The sequence below is a fragment of the Molothrus ater genome, chromosome 2, assembly GCF_012460135.2.
Source record: "Molothrus ater isolate BHLD 08-10-18 breed brown headed cowbird chromosome 2, BPBGC_Mater_1.1, whole genome shotgun sequence".
Classification (NCBI taxonomy): domain Eukaryota; kingdom Metazoa; phylum Chordata; class Aves; order Passeriformes; family Icteridae; genus Molothrus; species Molothrus ater.
The window spans coordinates 51,738,971-51,754,186 of NC_050479.2; the positions used below are offsets into that span (position 1 = coordinate 51,738,971).

The following is a 15,216-nucleotide window of genomic DNA, read 5'->3' on the forward strand; positions in this document are numbered from 1 at the left end:
TAATTCTAGTCTTTCGACTTGGTTCTTCTTTCACTGAAGTCTGCCATTCTCTGTCAGGGCAGCAGCATTTCTGTGTCTTGCAGTGTAACTGTATAGTACAGAAAGCATGCTATAGTTGACATTTATAGTACACACAAGTGTTCTGTGTGTTTGCATATTCAGTGGAATATTTCTCTAATTATCTCTGAGAAGAGGGATGAGCATCTGAAAGAAAATCTGTGAGTCATCATGGCTTAATAATTCGTTCCTTATGGGGCTCTGCTGACCATGCAGTGCTCTTGGCAGAGCTGAAGTTTAGGGTAACAGGTTCTGTCGTACAACATGGCCACTTGTTTGGTCTCAACTGTCAGGGACCTACTATTAACTCTATTTGTTAACTAATTATTACCTTTGATCATCTGACCTTATACCAACCTTCTGCTTTCACTCCCATTTTGCAACTTTTATTTTGAATAGTATTCATATGAGTGGGTCATTTGTAGTCTGCATCAGTGTCTGATTTTAGTCACTCCATGGGAAATGTCACCATTTCAGGATCTGCTTCCATGTCACTTGTTAGTGATATGGGAAAATTAAAAAATATGGAATGCAAAAGAAATTTTGAAATATGGTAATTTGAAAGCATTGAAATTAGAAATGTTTTATAGTGATGCAGAAGGTATACACATATAGAAAAATGTGTATTATATATCTAATAAATCCATAAACATATCAGACAAGATATAAACCAAAAAATGCTGAATTGAACTGAAAAAATACCAGAACAAAGTGGAAGATCAGGATTAGGTATTTTGGTCCAATTCTGAATATTTTTGCAACTTTGAAGTTACAAATGTCATTTAAATTGCAGTGTTTCTTGTAGCTTTTCTGTTAGGATGCACTTAAAAAGTATGTTGCAATTTGTCTTTTAAATATATATCTAAGAATTATGCAAGGTTTTATACATCGTACAGTTTAGGTATAGACTGTGTCATCAGTAATCACTGTTACAATTTTGTAAAATTTTTATCTAAAATTTTATCTAAATATCTGAAAGTCTTTCCTCAGGCCATTATTCATTGCTCTAGGTTTCAACAGCAACAACAATTCAGCTTCCACAGAGAACAAGTCAGGATAGAAAAAGAAATATCTTCCAGTATTCAAATATTTTCTTTTGGTTTTAATACTTCTAAGCTTTGGAGGAGGGAATTAAATTTTGCCATTAAGATGATGCTGGAATACATAGTTCTGATCACTTGAAAATCCATCTGAGTCTGACTGAGATAGAAATTTCTACAATTGTGTTTCAAATGCCTCTTGGACTTGTTTAGAAACATGCTACTCTCCTGCAGCTGCACTGGTGTGGCCCAGGCACACAGCTCTGGGAAACCTGCTCTCCAGCAGTTTTGCAGAAAAGAACATTATTTTGGAACATTTAACTCCTGTTGCCTAAATGATATTGGCATTTTCAGCACTTGATGCCTGTTACCATAAAAGAAAGTGTTGCTGTTTGTTCTTTAGATTTGGCAGATGTAGTTCCCTGCCCTTTACTAATACAGTGCTTTATGGCATCATTTGAGGATACTGTTCCTGGACAAAATCGCTAGATTGCCCAGAAAAGCTTACTAGAGCAAACTGGCTTCCACCATACCAGTGAAAAACTTCACGTGGGTCTGATGGAACCTAGATTAATCCCATCATCAAAAAACAAACACCCCCCACATACTTCAAAGTTTGTCCCAGTATGATTTAATTCTTTGAGGCTCAGCATTTGTTTATGCAAACCTGCAGTATTTAGTGGCATCAGCAAACTTTGTTTCATTAATATTTAGCCAAAGCAATTGTGTGCACAGAATCCTAGACCCATTCAAGGAAACATATTTTGAAACAGGATATTGAAAATAAAGTCCATAGGACAACAAAAGTCAGCTTACATGCTGATGTCAGCATTTGTGTGTGGTGATAAAGCCAAGCTCTTTCCATGATAAAGATAAATTCATATCCAAATCTTTAATAAAAAAACAAAACTGATGTTAGCTATTCCCATTAAAGTCAGAAGCGTCTTTGTAACACTTCCCAGAGACTCAATTGTTAGGAACAAAAGTTATGTCCTGTTAAGAAAAAAAATTAATCACTCAAGTTATTACATAGGGTGTACTGTGTATTCCGGGTTCAAGCTTTATACTGAAGCCTTTGAAGAGGCTGCCCATACTTACCAAATGTTGTAATTGATACAGAATCACTGCTATACAACAGCTGCAATAACAAGGTGCTGCTGCCTTTACTTTAATCTACCTCTCTTTCTGCCAGTTTATTATGTTTTGAATTTATTCTTTTGTAGATCTGTGAGCTATCTTTCTTATGGAAATTAATCTTTTTAAAAGATTTGTACTCTCATTTTCAAACACTAATACATTCATTCAAGTATCCCATTATTCAGAACCAGCTGGCTTTTTATCTAGTGATATTTACTTCAAAAAGCCAAGTTAAATGGTATCATAGATTAATTCTCAGGGCACAGGAAAGCTTTTTTACAGAAAAAGAGATTTGGTAATTACTTAGAATATCGCAATAAAATCACAGAACATGTCAAAAATGCGTTATATAATCTGTCATAATACGAAGCTTCAAAAAAAAGTTAATTCACTGAATTGAATATAATATGTAGCATCAGTATATGATTTTTAAGTGAAACATTAAGTAAGGATAAAACTTTGCTGTGATTTATAATAAGCTATGTAATGATTTTTAGTTATGTATTTTTTCTTTAGAGAAAGCACTGAAACTTCAAAAAGGGCATTATCCACTGAAATTTCTTACATAAATCAAACTGGAAATAAGACACATTTTACAATTCAATTTAAGATCCCACAGAGACAATAATGTTGCAAGCTGTGCATTTTGCAGAGTAATATAGTAATGTCTAGTTTGCATTTTTGAAAAACCAAATTAATCACACTGTATTGAATATGTTGAAGCAAACCTAAAATGCATCTATTATTAAAAAACTTGTGCAACAAACACAAACTATATTTTATACATAAAGGACAAACTCATTTATTCATTAGGTTAAAACACTTGGAGTTTGCATTTTGTAGCTACTAAAGAAGTGACATTTGCTATCTGTTCTCTTTTTTAAATTTTTCAAAGCATTGTGTTCAGACTAATCTGCTTGAAAAATTGTACTAATACTTTAACACAGTGTCAATCCTGAAGACTGTGTAGAAATCCCTGTGGAAACTAAGGGTAGTCTCGATATTTAAATTTTCTTTTCTTGTGAATCATTTTACAGAACAAATATTCAGTTATCATATATCTCATATTTAAGTAACACATTTTATCCCTTGAAAGATTAACCACAAAATAATAAACTTTTTAGCCGGTTTTTAGCATTTGGACATCCTTTGAGCTAACATGCCTAAGCACTACTTTGAATTAGGACTTGTATCTTTGCATTCAGCTGTGCTCAGACTGGTACATCAAAGCAACCAGAATGAAATTTTGGCCTTTATCAAGTGTCACTGACTTCAATGGAAACAGGATTGCAGGCTTAATCTTTTAAAGGGAAACATCTTTTAAAATTATTTGTAGATGTTTTCCTGTTTTAGAATATAACTGTGGAATTATGTGTTCTGTATCTTGTGGGGCATATAAATTCTGCATGCAGAATTCGTATGCTAAGTGTCAGGTGCTTCTACTTGTAATTCTGTTTCTAGGAACACAGCTCTAACTTCTTATGGCCTCTAGGCCAAATTTGAATTCTAGGATTTGATTCCTGGCATAATTGTTATCTGTTAGCAATTTGTCTGTGTATTCATGTCTTGATGATTTAAGAATGAGAAATGCAGCTTTTAATTTTTTTGTTGGAAATTTATATTGCCTGTACACTATAGAGATTGTTTGGAAAAACAAAGACTTCTGAAAAAATGTTCACTTGCATTTTAAAGAAGAAAACATCTTAATTCAGAATAAAAAACTTATATGGTATTTGAAAAAAGAGTTTGCATAATTTTTCCTGAGCATTTGAAAAACTTTAGGCCCTTGTCCAATATTTTAGTTCAAGGTCTAAGCCTAAATAGTTTTTAATACAAAATTAACATGTTTGTTTGTTTGTGTTTGTTTCTTTGTTTTAGTTAAGCTGCATTAAAACCATTGCTAGATCAAGTAGTAGAAAAATTTCAATCAATTTTCAGGTTCTTGGCCACCATAGTGGAATCCAGACCTCCAGCTGAGGTGTATTTGTTTTGGGAAATTTAGGATGAGTGGTAACATACAAATAGCTGATACAACCCCCCCAAGCATGGCAAGGGGGTGGAACTACATAATCTTTAAGGCTCCTTCCAACCCAAATCATTCAGTGATTTTTTCATTCTATACTGAGCTGATCCATGTGAATTGCTGATGTATCATCTTGTTTGCAGGGCTTAAGCCTGAGGGACTTAACACACAGAAACAACTTTATCCATTGGGTGTGCAGAGGACTGAACACAGGTTGCTGAGAAGGCATCTAGCCCACCTTGTTATTAGATAATAGCCATCAGTTATACACTGCTCAAAACTTGTTCAGAGCGCATGAGACTTGGGAGCAGAGGTCACCTTTCTCAAAACTGTACCCACAGTTCTGACCTGGAGAACATTGTCACTAATTGAGTCAAGGCAGGGTGAAGAAAAAGCACTTTTTGGCTACCTATTGTCTCTCCTGTCATGTAACTCCCCTCATCTCTGATCAGATGAGTTATTGATCACGAAGAAAGATTGAAGGAGCTAGAAAACATAGTAAGATGTGTGTTTATGTCTTTCTCTGACCATTGAAGGAGTGCAACATTCTGGTTTTTTCTAAATGAGATCTGGATGTAAATACCTTGCTAGGAAATTTGTCTAAGACACAGTTAAAGATACTGTTTAAAGTACACTTAAAACGTGTGTGCATTCTTCACAAATCAGTTTGATATAAGATACAGGAATGACTATGATGAATAAGATTCATGTGGACTTGGTAAAGTTCAGAGTACTAAATCTTGGTATAATAGCATAGGTGAACTTCCTTGTCCTAGAACTCTTAAAGAAAAAAAAAATGCAACTGTAAAGCCATTATTGAATAAATTATATACATGCTATCATTTAATGAAAATAGACAATTTTTTGTCAAACACCGGCTTGACGCCTTTGTCTCTTCCACATTAGGTGAAAATTTTTGCTGGTTATAGGTAACAGTGATCTTCTGAAGTAAAAAAATATTTTGTGTTAAATAACTTTAATATAGTGATTTATTTAATTTTAAAAATGAAACAAATCCACCAAAATTAATTAGAAAGTAATAACACACTTCCTCTCTTCCCCCAGTCACAAAAGTCCAAGGAAATATTTGAGAAATTTGCTGTTTAAGATGTATCACTTTCACATTCCTACCTTCTTAATCCAATTTCATACTTTTAGCTGCCTTTGTGTGTAGATTTTACCTTTGATCATTTTTGTAAGGCTTCAGTCAGAAAAACCAGCAGCAGTTCTGAGTAGAGTAGGGTATCAGTACATAAATAGAGAATGGTGATAGACTAAATCTCACAGAGAAAATTATCCTTTTTGCGTAAACAAAACCAATTGTGAGAAGCAATTAAAATAAATATGCAATTATGTGTAGATCTTTCTCACTGAGGGAAATTCCTTGTAACCTGTTCTCTGTGTATATGTATTTGTTTCTTCCAGTATTTTCATACTATGAGCCCTTTGGGGCCAGGTTTGTCTGCCTGCTCTAATTGTCTCATATTATTACTACTACTGTTATTGCTAGTCATACTAGTTGTAACTTTTCCATTGTCATCCTGAGAAAATGATAAATCAAGTGCAGAAGCAGTTTCAGCAGTCCTGAAACAAGACTCAGGATCCATAAACTCTTAGGTAAGATTTCCTCCTTTAAGTAATGAAATGGTCATCTGTCTTGGGACAGATAAAGTGCTGAGTAACAGCTGAGATGTAATAATGATTCTCACTCCATGCCGAACACAAGATAATGTACGAGTTATTCTTGATTGAAGGAAGCACATTGTGATTTTGTTTCCTAGGCTGGACATACTAGATTTTGAGCTGATGAATGAATATGCTCCATTTACAAATTCAAGCATGTGAAAAGAAGATATTCTTAGTAAAATTCTAATTCACAATTTGTTGTACCATTTATACATTTACACATTTTTGTTTGTGTGTGTGTGCGTGTGACATAGAGATGTGCACACAGATACATACACGTGTATTCAAATAACATTGAAGTAGTGAAGTTGTGCACCTAAAAGCTAGAAAAAGGTATTTTCTAATGATAATAATAGTAATAATAATCATCATCATCACTGGATTTCTTTGAGACCTGGGCCTATTACATGATGCAAATTTACATAAGGAATATATAAGACTGAAAAATTAGGGACTCTATCAGAGTGGTCATGAGAAGCTAAATCAAAGCTGTGCAGGCAACTCAAAAGTAAGACAGTTCCTCAAGAAGCTTTAAGTTAGCACCTGCTTCCCAAAGGAGGGTGAAATGGCTCTGTGACCCTCAGAGCCTGTGTGACCTTCTGGCTTTTTTGCAGCAGTTTTCTAGTGTGGAAGAGACACAGCATCGATTTGGAAACCTCTGTGTCCAGCCCCATGCTGCTCATCAAGCCAATATCTGGGCAAACACAAGTCTCCCTTTCCCTGAATGGGAAGCACAGCCATGTGCTCTGGAGAGTGCCTGAGACTTGCTGCAGCTGGTAGGGTTTCGTGCAGCCAACTTGCGTTTGTTTTCCCAGAGAGCATAGGGATGTAATTGCTGTGAGACCTTGCGATCAACTTTGCTTAAGACTGGATATTAATCTGTTGATTAATAAGGACTGATTTTTGATAATTTAGCCTTTCTTCCTAAGAAAATGACTAAAAAAAATTCAGTGAGTAAAAATCTGAAAAATGACGTTCAAGAAGGCATTCTTTGCGCAACCTTTTAGACCCAACGTACTGTTACGAGTTTGTGCAGCATTTGTGCTGGAAATCGAAATATTCCTCTTCAGTTCAGCAATTTTCTAAAGAAGTCATCAATAAACTTGATTCGCTGTAATATGTCAACCTCCCTGCTTTGCATTTTCATCCCTGATGCATCTTCTTTGGAATAGATTGAACATGATTTTACCAAGGCCTTCTCACTTTTGATTTTGCTTTCAATTTTAATTTTTGCTTTCAAGCCCAATATATCTTGTATCTCTTATTTTTTCATATTGAAAAATATGAAAAAATAAGAGACAAAATGCACAGCTGAAACAGCTGGGGCAAAGTGTGGACTAGCTAACAATTATGTCTACCTACTAGAAGACATTAGGAAGCTTAGCATTCTCACTTTTTGCATTTTGTCTATGCAATTAATTTTTGCACTTCAGTGTACTTACTGAGGATTTTCTAGTATTTGTTTTTCTTTAGTTTATAGTTTATACAGGACTGCCAGCTGTACTTAGATGTCCTGAAAATCTGCAGGAGTTTTCTTCTTGAGTTAAAGAGGCAGTAATTAGGTTATTATTTTTCTAAACTTTTTGAGAATTTTTGTTAAAGAGAAAGAAAAGGGGGATGACAAGTTACTGAATACAAACATGGTATAATGCTTTGGTTTACTTTTCTTGTTTCTGAGCACTGCTGATATAGAATTAGAGGCTGTAAAACTCAGACTAGAGGTAATAAGGATCAAAAAGCAGGGTCCACACCAACTGAGATATTGCCTGTATCAGACCAGTGTAAATACTGATCACAGTATTTACAAAATCCCATCAAAATCCATATTTTCAGGAAAGATTAGTCACTCATAGGCATGAATCACTCAGAACCTTAAACTTGTGTCTTTCACCTTGGACAAGTTTCTGGACCTGTCTGTTATAGTTTCTACTGTACTAAAAAGGAAGCCCATCATTCTGTTATACTGATTATATAGGCCAACAAATCGAATGAGGATAGCTTCTTTCTTTATAAACTGAAGTAACAGATCTTACACTAAAAAAACTTAAACCCATATTTTTCAGAAAATGTTCTAAACATGTTCCTATAGGCTACTCAGCCAGGCATATTCACTCTTACCTGTTTCTTAAGCATTCAGAAAATATTAATATCCACAATTACATGCAATGACTACATATAGTAATATATTAATTATCTATTGAACAGGCAATTTTTGTACAAAAGCACATACCACTGTAATCCAGATGTTTGCAAAATGCTTTGTGATTCTCATTGTGTTGAGAAAGAAGGACAATGTTGTTTTTGGTGGTTTTTGGTTGACTTCTGATGGCACATTAGTCTTTATATTTTAAAAACTATGCCTTAAGGGACTAGCTGTACTTCCAGCTCTCTGGTCTGAAGTTAACTTATTTAACCAGGTGTACCTGACAGGAAAATGGGGTCCAGTTTTTATTGTTCTGAGCACAGTGAACACAACACATCTGACTTTTTGTATCTTGATGATGTCACACATTTATTTTTGCATATCTAAATTCGCACTGTTATCTTTTAAGATCATATAGCCATAAAATAAACTGGTTTTTATCTATGAAATTAGCTCAAGTTAGTTATTCGTAAGAGGAGACAAATGGAAAATCTATTTTTAGGTAAATGTCACACAGCCTGTAACTGAGTTGCTGAGCTTTCAGTTGTCTTGGACAGTTTCATTATTCATTAAATTGAATTTTAAAAAGCTTTTCCTGTGTTAATCTTTTTTGGTGAAATAATGAAAGATTAGTATAAAATATCTATATTCTATGAGATTCATTGTAACTGTAAAAAAATTCTTTCACTTATTAATTTATATAAATTCAGTGTTTCCTGATTAATGATTAAACCTATACTCTGGTATTCAGCATTTAGAATTCAATCTTATTTCCTGGAATTAACAATTTCTACTACAGTTTTTATTATCAGAACATAAATATGGGAAAAGTAAAGTGGGTACAAATTTGGCTTGTGGTGCAAAGTGCAGTTGTAATTTCTTTGCCATTGCTACAAAACAAGCATGCAATAAAATTAGAACATTGAATGATGCAGTCTACATGATTGAGGCTACTAACTGTTTTTCAGATTACTACTTTTGTCAGCAAAGAATAAACAGTATGTAATTCCAAAGGTTCTTTTGGCTTTTCCTTTATATATTTCTGTAGGAAAATGTTTATCAAAGGATAGGGGTTTTTCGTGTGTGTGTGGTTTTTTTCTTTAATTTGCTACTGCACCTGTATATAATCTGTCATGATAATAGCAGAACTACAAATACCAGACCCATAAGCCTACTATTTTAGAGAAAATTATGAACACTTTTAATTAGGAGCCCACATTGCTCATAGCCTATTTAAGAGCATAAGCATGATTTTATAACCAAAAACTCCCAAAACAATGCAAAACTTTGTGAGGGGGTAAAAAAGAAAAGAAAAATCATTATGTAAAGCCAAATACAAAGGGTTACATAGAAGACTTGGGAAATTATTTTTCCATGTTGTAGTACTTTCTCTCCTGATCACTTTGTGCTCCCAGAAGAGGTAGAAATGCAAGTATCAAAAATATTAGACAGATACTGTTTACAAATGGCAGGGTTTTTTTCCCCTTTTATGATATAACAGTAACATAGAGACCTCATAAAAATGCCTTTGTCTGGAGGCATGTGTCTTTTATACAGTCTCACAGCACTCGTAAATTGCAGATAAACTGTACATCTGATTTTAGAAAACTGAATTCTATAGAAATCAAATCACAAATTTATAACAATTCAAAGACTAAAGCAGCAGCACTTGATTTGGGCAGTTTACAAAATGGTTTCCTCACTGTCAAGAGGCTAAGATTACCAATTTTTAGCACACTGATTATGCATATTTTCCAGTGGACATAAATAGCCCAGATCGTGAATAGTCCACTTCAGAAAAATGAGCCAACACAGCTGATACTGATGCTTTGTTTGGTAATTGTTGCTGAGATACAAATTGTTTCAGCAAACACAGAAGATAACAGAAAGATTATGAGACTAAAAGGAGATCAGTAGCACACCAAAAAAAAAAGCTGGTTTGAGTTGTTAGTGTGAAGTCAGACTCTTTTGTGTTTTTGCTATGTGATTCTGCTTGTGTATATAATGATACCTGAAACTATTCCTGAGCCAGTGCTGGGGTTCACTTGCCTAAAGACATGCTTGAATTATTCTATATAATTCCATAAAATATCAAGTTTTCCACATGAAAGGAAGGGGAAGACCCAAGGGCCTGGCAGATAGCCTAATTTTAATTTCGAAAAACCACCTATAATCAAAAAAGTTTGGCTTGGTTGCCTAGGCATAGATATATGCTACTGCCTGAGATACCCTCAAGCATCCTGCCTGATCTACACCTCCAGATAGCCTTGGGGTCTCCTGCAGGTGCTGTGTGGTACTCACCAACCCTACAAGACATGATTCAAATTCAATTTTGGCCATCTCAGGAGTTGTGTGTTCAGGCCATTGAACTGAGTCTGGGAGAAGGGTCACTGTAGTCTTTGGAAGCACCAGATGCAGATTCAGCTGACCAAAGATAGGCCTGTCTCCCACAGAGTGAGCTCAGCAGCTCTCCAGAACCTTTTGGCTGGATCCCTGTTGACTATCACAGGAACTAAACTGTTCAGCTCACATTGTGGAAACAAATTTAAACAAACTGCATCCTAATGGGGTCAGAATGAAAAAAGGAAAAGGAGTCTGCAAATAAGAGGAGTGATTATAAAAACAAACCTGGTACGTTTAGATCAGCGTTTGTTTGTGAGGCTGACCTTGTACACTAGTTTTCTGCTTCATTTTCTTTTTCTTGGCTGCATTACCTTCTAGTCCAGAATTGTTTCAATTTATTATTACCATCCTTAGCTACCTAATTGTGCTACTAATGAATACAAATAATCTAGGCATCAGGCTTTTACAGACCCACTTCAGTGTACAAATAATGGTTTGTTGTGTAACTGCTGATTATGGGAGAAGGTAACTCACATTTATGGAAAATATGTGCTGAAATATTGGTGATGAGGAAAGCAATGGATTCTGTACTATGCTTTTTAAATTGTGAAAAAGTATTGTCATACTTGTTCCATCTAGTTGTCCATCATGAGAAAATGTGGGATCATCTGAGCCTGGTTTTTAAGCACGTGTACTTACACTTGGAACTTCATTTCAATTTTTTGAGTGCCTGTATTAGCACTATCACATATGAAATATGTAGTTGGCTACCAAATTGCATATTCAAGTACATATATATGGGGTTTGAGCACTCAACATTAAGCATTTGCATTTCAAAATTGGATCCCTTGTGCTTGAAAGCCTTGAAAATGGTACTCTATGGTCAGCCTAGTGCAGCATCAATTGAAATGCTGTTTGAATGCAATGTAGAGCTTCCAATTGCTGCTTCAGAAACTGTTATGCTGAATCTGGAACACTTTGCATAATTTAATTAATTATGCCACTAAAAACTGATTTTCTCTCAATTTAAAGCAAACAGCTTTTATGAGGGTGAACTGCAGCACCCAGGGATATCAGGTGTCCAAGCTTTTAATCCTATTACAAAGACTTGACAACCACTGATGAAAACTGGAAAAACATAAGCCTCCAGCAGGGCAACAAGTGAAGAGGAAGAAGGCAACAGATTTTTAATACTCTTTGAAACCACTGTATGCATTAAATCAAAACCAAATGTAAAAGGTGACAGAACTGGTAGCTTGCACTTTGTTGTGCAGACAGTGAATAGTGTCTAAAGAATAACACTTGCTTTGCTTTGACATTAATGAAAATAACTGTTTCCTCTAAGAGGAAAAGTGTTCTATTTAACTAGCATAAGGAAAATGCAGTGAATGGACAAGACTTTTTGTATCTGTGTCTGTTCACTTAAAGTGTTCAGGAACTCGACAGTCAGAAGTTTGAAAGGGGTTTCTAATGTTATGTATTGAATTCTATAGAGTCTATAAATCATTTTCCATATAAGCAGATCTTAACAGATCATTTCAGAGTACAAGTATTAAGGACACTGTCACTAACTGCTAGCCTTGATACTGTGGCTCTCTGAAACTTGTCTTCTCTCTTCCAAATTATTATTGGGTTCAATATCATGCTAAAACAGCAGACACTGTAATTTTGAGGCAGAAAAGAGTACTGATTTAGAAAAGCTCTAATTTCTGAGCCACACAAGCAGAGCCATAATTGGCAAACTATAACTGACCTTGCAAAATTCTGTGACCAGGTTAGGAAGGGTCACAGAAGAATTGACTCCATCCCCCTGTTGAACATCAGTATAAAATTAACTGCACTGTAGAAGATCTTGCTGATAAAAATAATGAAAATATCTCATTACTGGCAATTCAGCAGCTGTATAAAATGCAAACATCTTCCTTATAATGCTAACAAATATTCATATAATTACTAATATATATTTATGTATTATTTGTATTCATATATATAAAAGAGATATTACACTTGGCTCAAAGGGGAAACAGGAATTAGTAGGGCTCATTGAAAGAGATTTAACCTAGATTTAATGGGGGAAAATCAAGCTCATTAGATATGTCTGGAAGAGGCACAGTAGTGTTTGAAGGACAGTGTTTTAGCAAGGTACTTTGCTCTACCATCTCACTGGAGGTGGAGGATGGAGAGCCATGTGGTGGCAAAGACTGCAAAGTGGTTTATTGATGTGTTAGAAATTGCAGAAGAAACTAAGAATAGTCATGTAGGAATTACTTGTCTCCCCCAAAAAGGTGGTGGGATCAATAGGCCAGCTGAAATGCTTCTAGAGCAACGCCCACAGCATGGCCAGCAAACAGGAAGAGCTGGAACCCACTGTGCAGCAGGAAAACTGTGGCAGAGTTGCCAGCACAGAGACATGGTGGGATGACTTCCACAAGAGAGTGCTGCAATGGATTGCTATAAACTCTTCAGAAGGGATAAGCAAAACAGGAGGGTGGGGTAGGCCTGGATGTTAAGGAGCAAAATATGTACACTGCAGTGGTAAAAAGCAGAAAATTAGAGAATATGACATTAAAAGGAAAATAAATATTTTTCCAGATAAGATTTAGCTGCTTTACTATGTATTTAAATGTGTGTTAAGGCTTTTTGAGAGTATCTTAGTTCTCAAAATATAAGAAAGCATGTTCACTTGTCAGAGGTCATGAGATTTGAATAAGGATTTACCATCTCAAGTGTGTTCACTGCATAAAGGTTATGAAAATTTCTTGTAAAATAATAAAAGTATCTAATATAATTGATTCTTTTCATTGTTTCATAAAATTGCTTTGTTTCATTGCAGGAGACTTTGGACTGAATTTTCATTACCTACTTCTGAACAATTTACACTGGGATTGAGACAGTATTGAGCTAATGAGTTAGAATTTATATTGAGCCTTAACTGTCTTCCTGAAGTAACTAGGGAAAGAAAATCATGGCAATAATGGAGTATTTTTCATTATAAACTATGTTGTACAGCTTTTACAATCAGGTTTTTAATAGATCTAGAGAAATTAAATTGGAATTCTACCAACTTCTGTTCTTTTGTCATCCAATGAAAACGATGTTAAAATATGTCAAAACTAATAGGCTTATCCCCTTTCTACTGAAGTAAGAAAGAGGTGGTGTCGTTCCTGTTGTTTTTCAGGCTCTGCTGTTCATTAAAGAGTAGGATATATGTAGCAAAACATTCAGAAATATGTACTTTGCTATAATCCATAATGCTAAATAGAAACTGAGCATAGATCGAATACATCTTGACTTATGTCTTCCTAAAGTCCCTATCAAGACATGCTCCCATGAAAAGAGTAGACATTTTCAAAGTCAGGAGGTTGAAATTGTGCTCTACATAAAAAAGGAAGCAATCATATATTGCTGATGGGTATATTAATACTGCTGAGAATGCATGCATATATCCATATTTATTAATAGATTCAAACATTGTTTATTGATTGTGTATGGTAAATAAACTCATACAGTGAGTGTATAGATTACTGTGTATGCATAAACATATATACACTCAATCTCAGCATTATAAGTAAGTACACACCAAGAATAACACAGTTTGTCAGGTTGGAAGATCTTAACCTTTTCATTGCACAGAAATAGACAAATTTATAATGAGATATAATTATTATTGTCCTTTATACAGACTGTATCGTATTGTCCTTTAATTGTATCTTATTTAATTCTATGGTTATTTTTTATGAGGAAGTCTGCAATAGTGAAAAAGGGTGTTTCTCAAAGAAATGAATTATTTCTCATCTCAATACTTGTTTGTCCCCATTCTTCTTTGCTGTTAGTCTGTTCCACTACCAGAAGACTGAAGAATCAATGTAATCCCTAACATTTATATTAATAGTATGAAATAAAAATTTAATATACAAAATAGAATCATCAGCCGAGCATATACTGCATGCATGTTGGTGCCCTCAATAAATTAATTTTTTAATTACTCCAAAGAATGTTTATTTATTCACAAATACAGGACACGATATAACGGTAGTTTAAATTTTAATTGGCATAACAGGCCATATTTTTGTTAGACATTTTGCAGGCAAAAATATTCTCTCACATATTAAAAAATGCCATATATATATTTATTTTCTAAGTGCTACCTCTTAGTTTAAAAATATTCTTCTTTTTCAGAGGGTAGGAAAAAATCCCAACCCTAAATTCCTTCCCCCAACCCACTTATTAAAAAGAAAATAAAAAACAAATTTCCACCTGCAAAAAAAGGTTAGAATGTTGGCCTTGCTTCCAAATTCAGAAATTGAAAATTTGGAGTCTTCATTCATCCAAATAATATATATTCATTCCCCACAGGCAGCAGTGATGGTTCTTGGGATAAAGAAAAACTTCAGTCTCCCCCCACCCAAGGATCACAGGCCTCTGTTAACCACCCCAACTTGCCTGGACAGCATAATGTTCCAGTTAGCCATCCTCTCAACCCTCTTCAACAGAACCACCTTCTGCCAAATGGTACGGGTTGACATCTTTCAGCACTAACATCAGCAGTTTTCTAGTTCCTGTCTCTTTTTTTTGGTGTTTATAAATAGGCAATGAAAAAATCAAGGATGTGCGGAATTCTGGACTACTTCCCTTAGATTATTAAGCAGGGGAAGTGGAGACAGTAAAGAACAAATACGTATGCAATAAAATTGATACTTTAAATAGCTGCTAACTTGTGCATCAGTGGCATAATGAAGCACTACTAAGGCACCTTACAGCAGATATCAAAAACTATAATAAATAGC

At 34.8% G+C, this 15,216-nt stretch overlaps 1 protein-coding gene across 6 annotated transcripts in view; it reads left to right on the forward strand.

The window, feature by feature from the left end:
• The window catches only part of DACH1 (dachshund family transcription factor 1), a 352,605-nt gene that overhangs the window by 219,168 nt on the left and 118,221 nt on the right, over positions 1-15,216 (forward strand). For 3 of the 6 annotated variants that reach the window (XM_036384869.2, XM_036384853.2, XM_036384861.2), the window contains exon 4: positions 14,786-14,941. The exons of the other annotated variants lie outside the window; for them this stretch is intronic. In XM_036384869.2, coding sequence (XP_036240762.1) covers positions 14,786-14,941 — 156 coding nt within the window. The remainder of the gene's footprint in view (positions 1-14,785; positions 14,942-15,216) is intronic. 6 annotated transcript variants of the gene reach the window in all.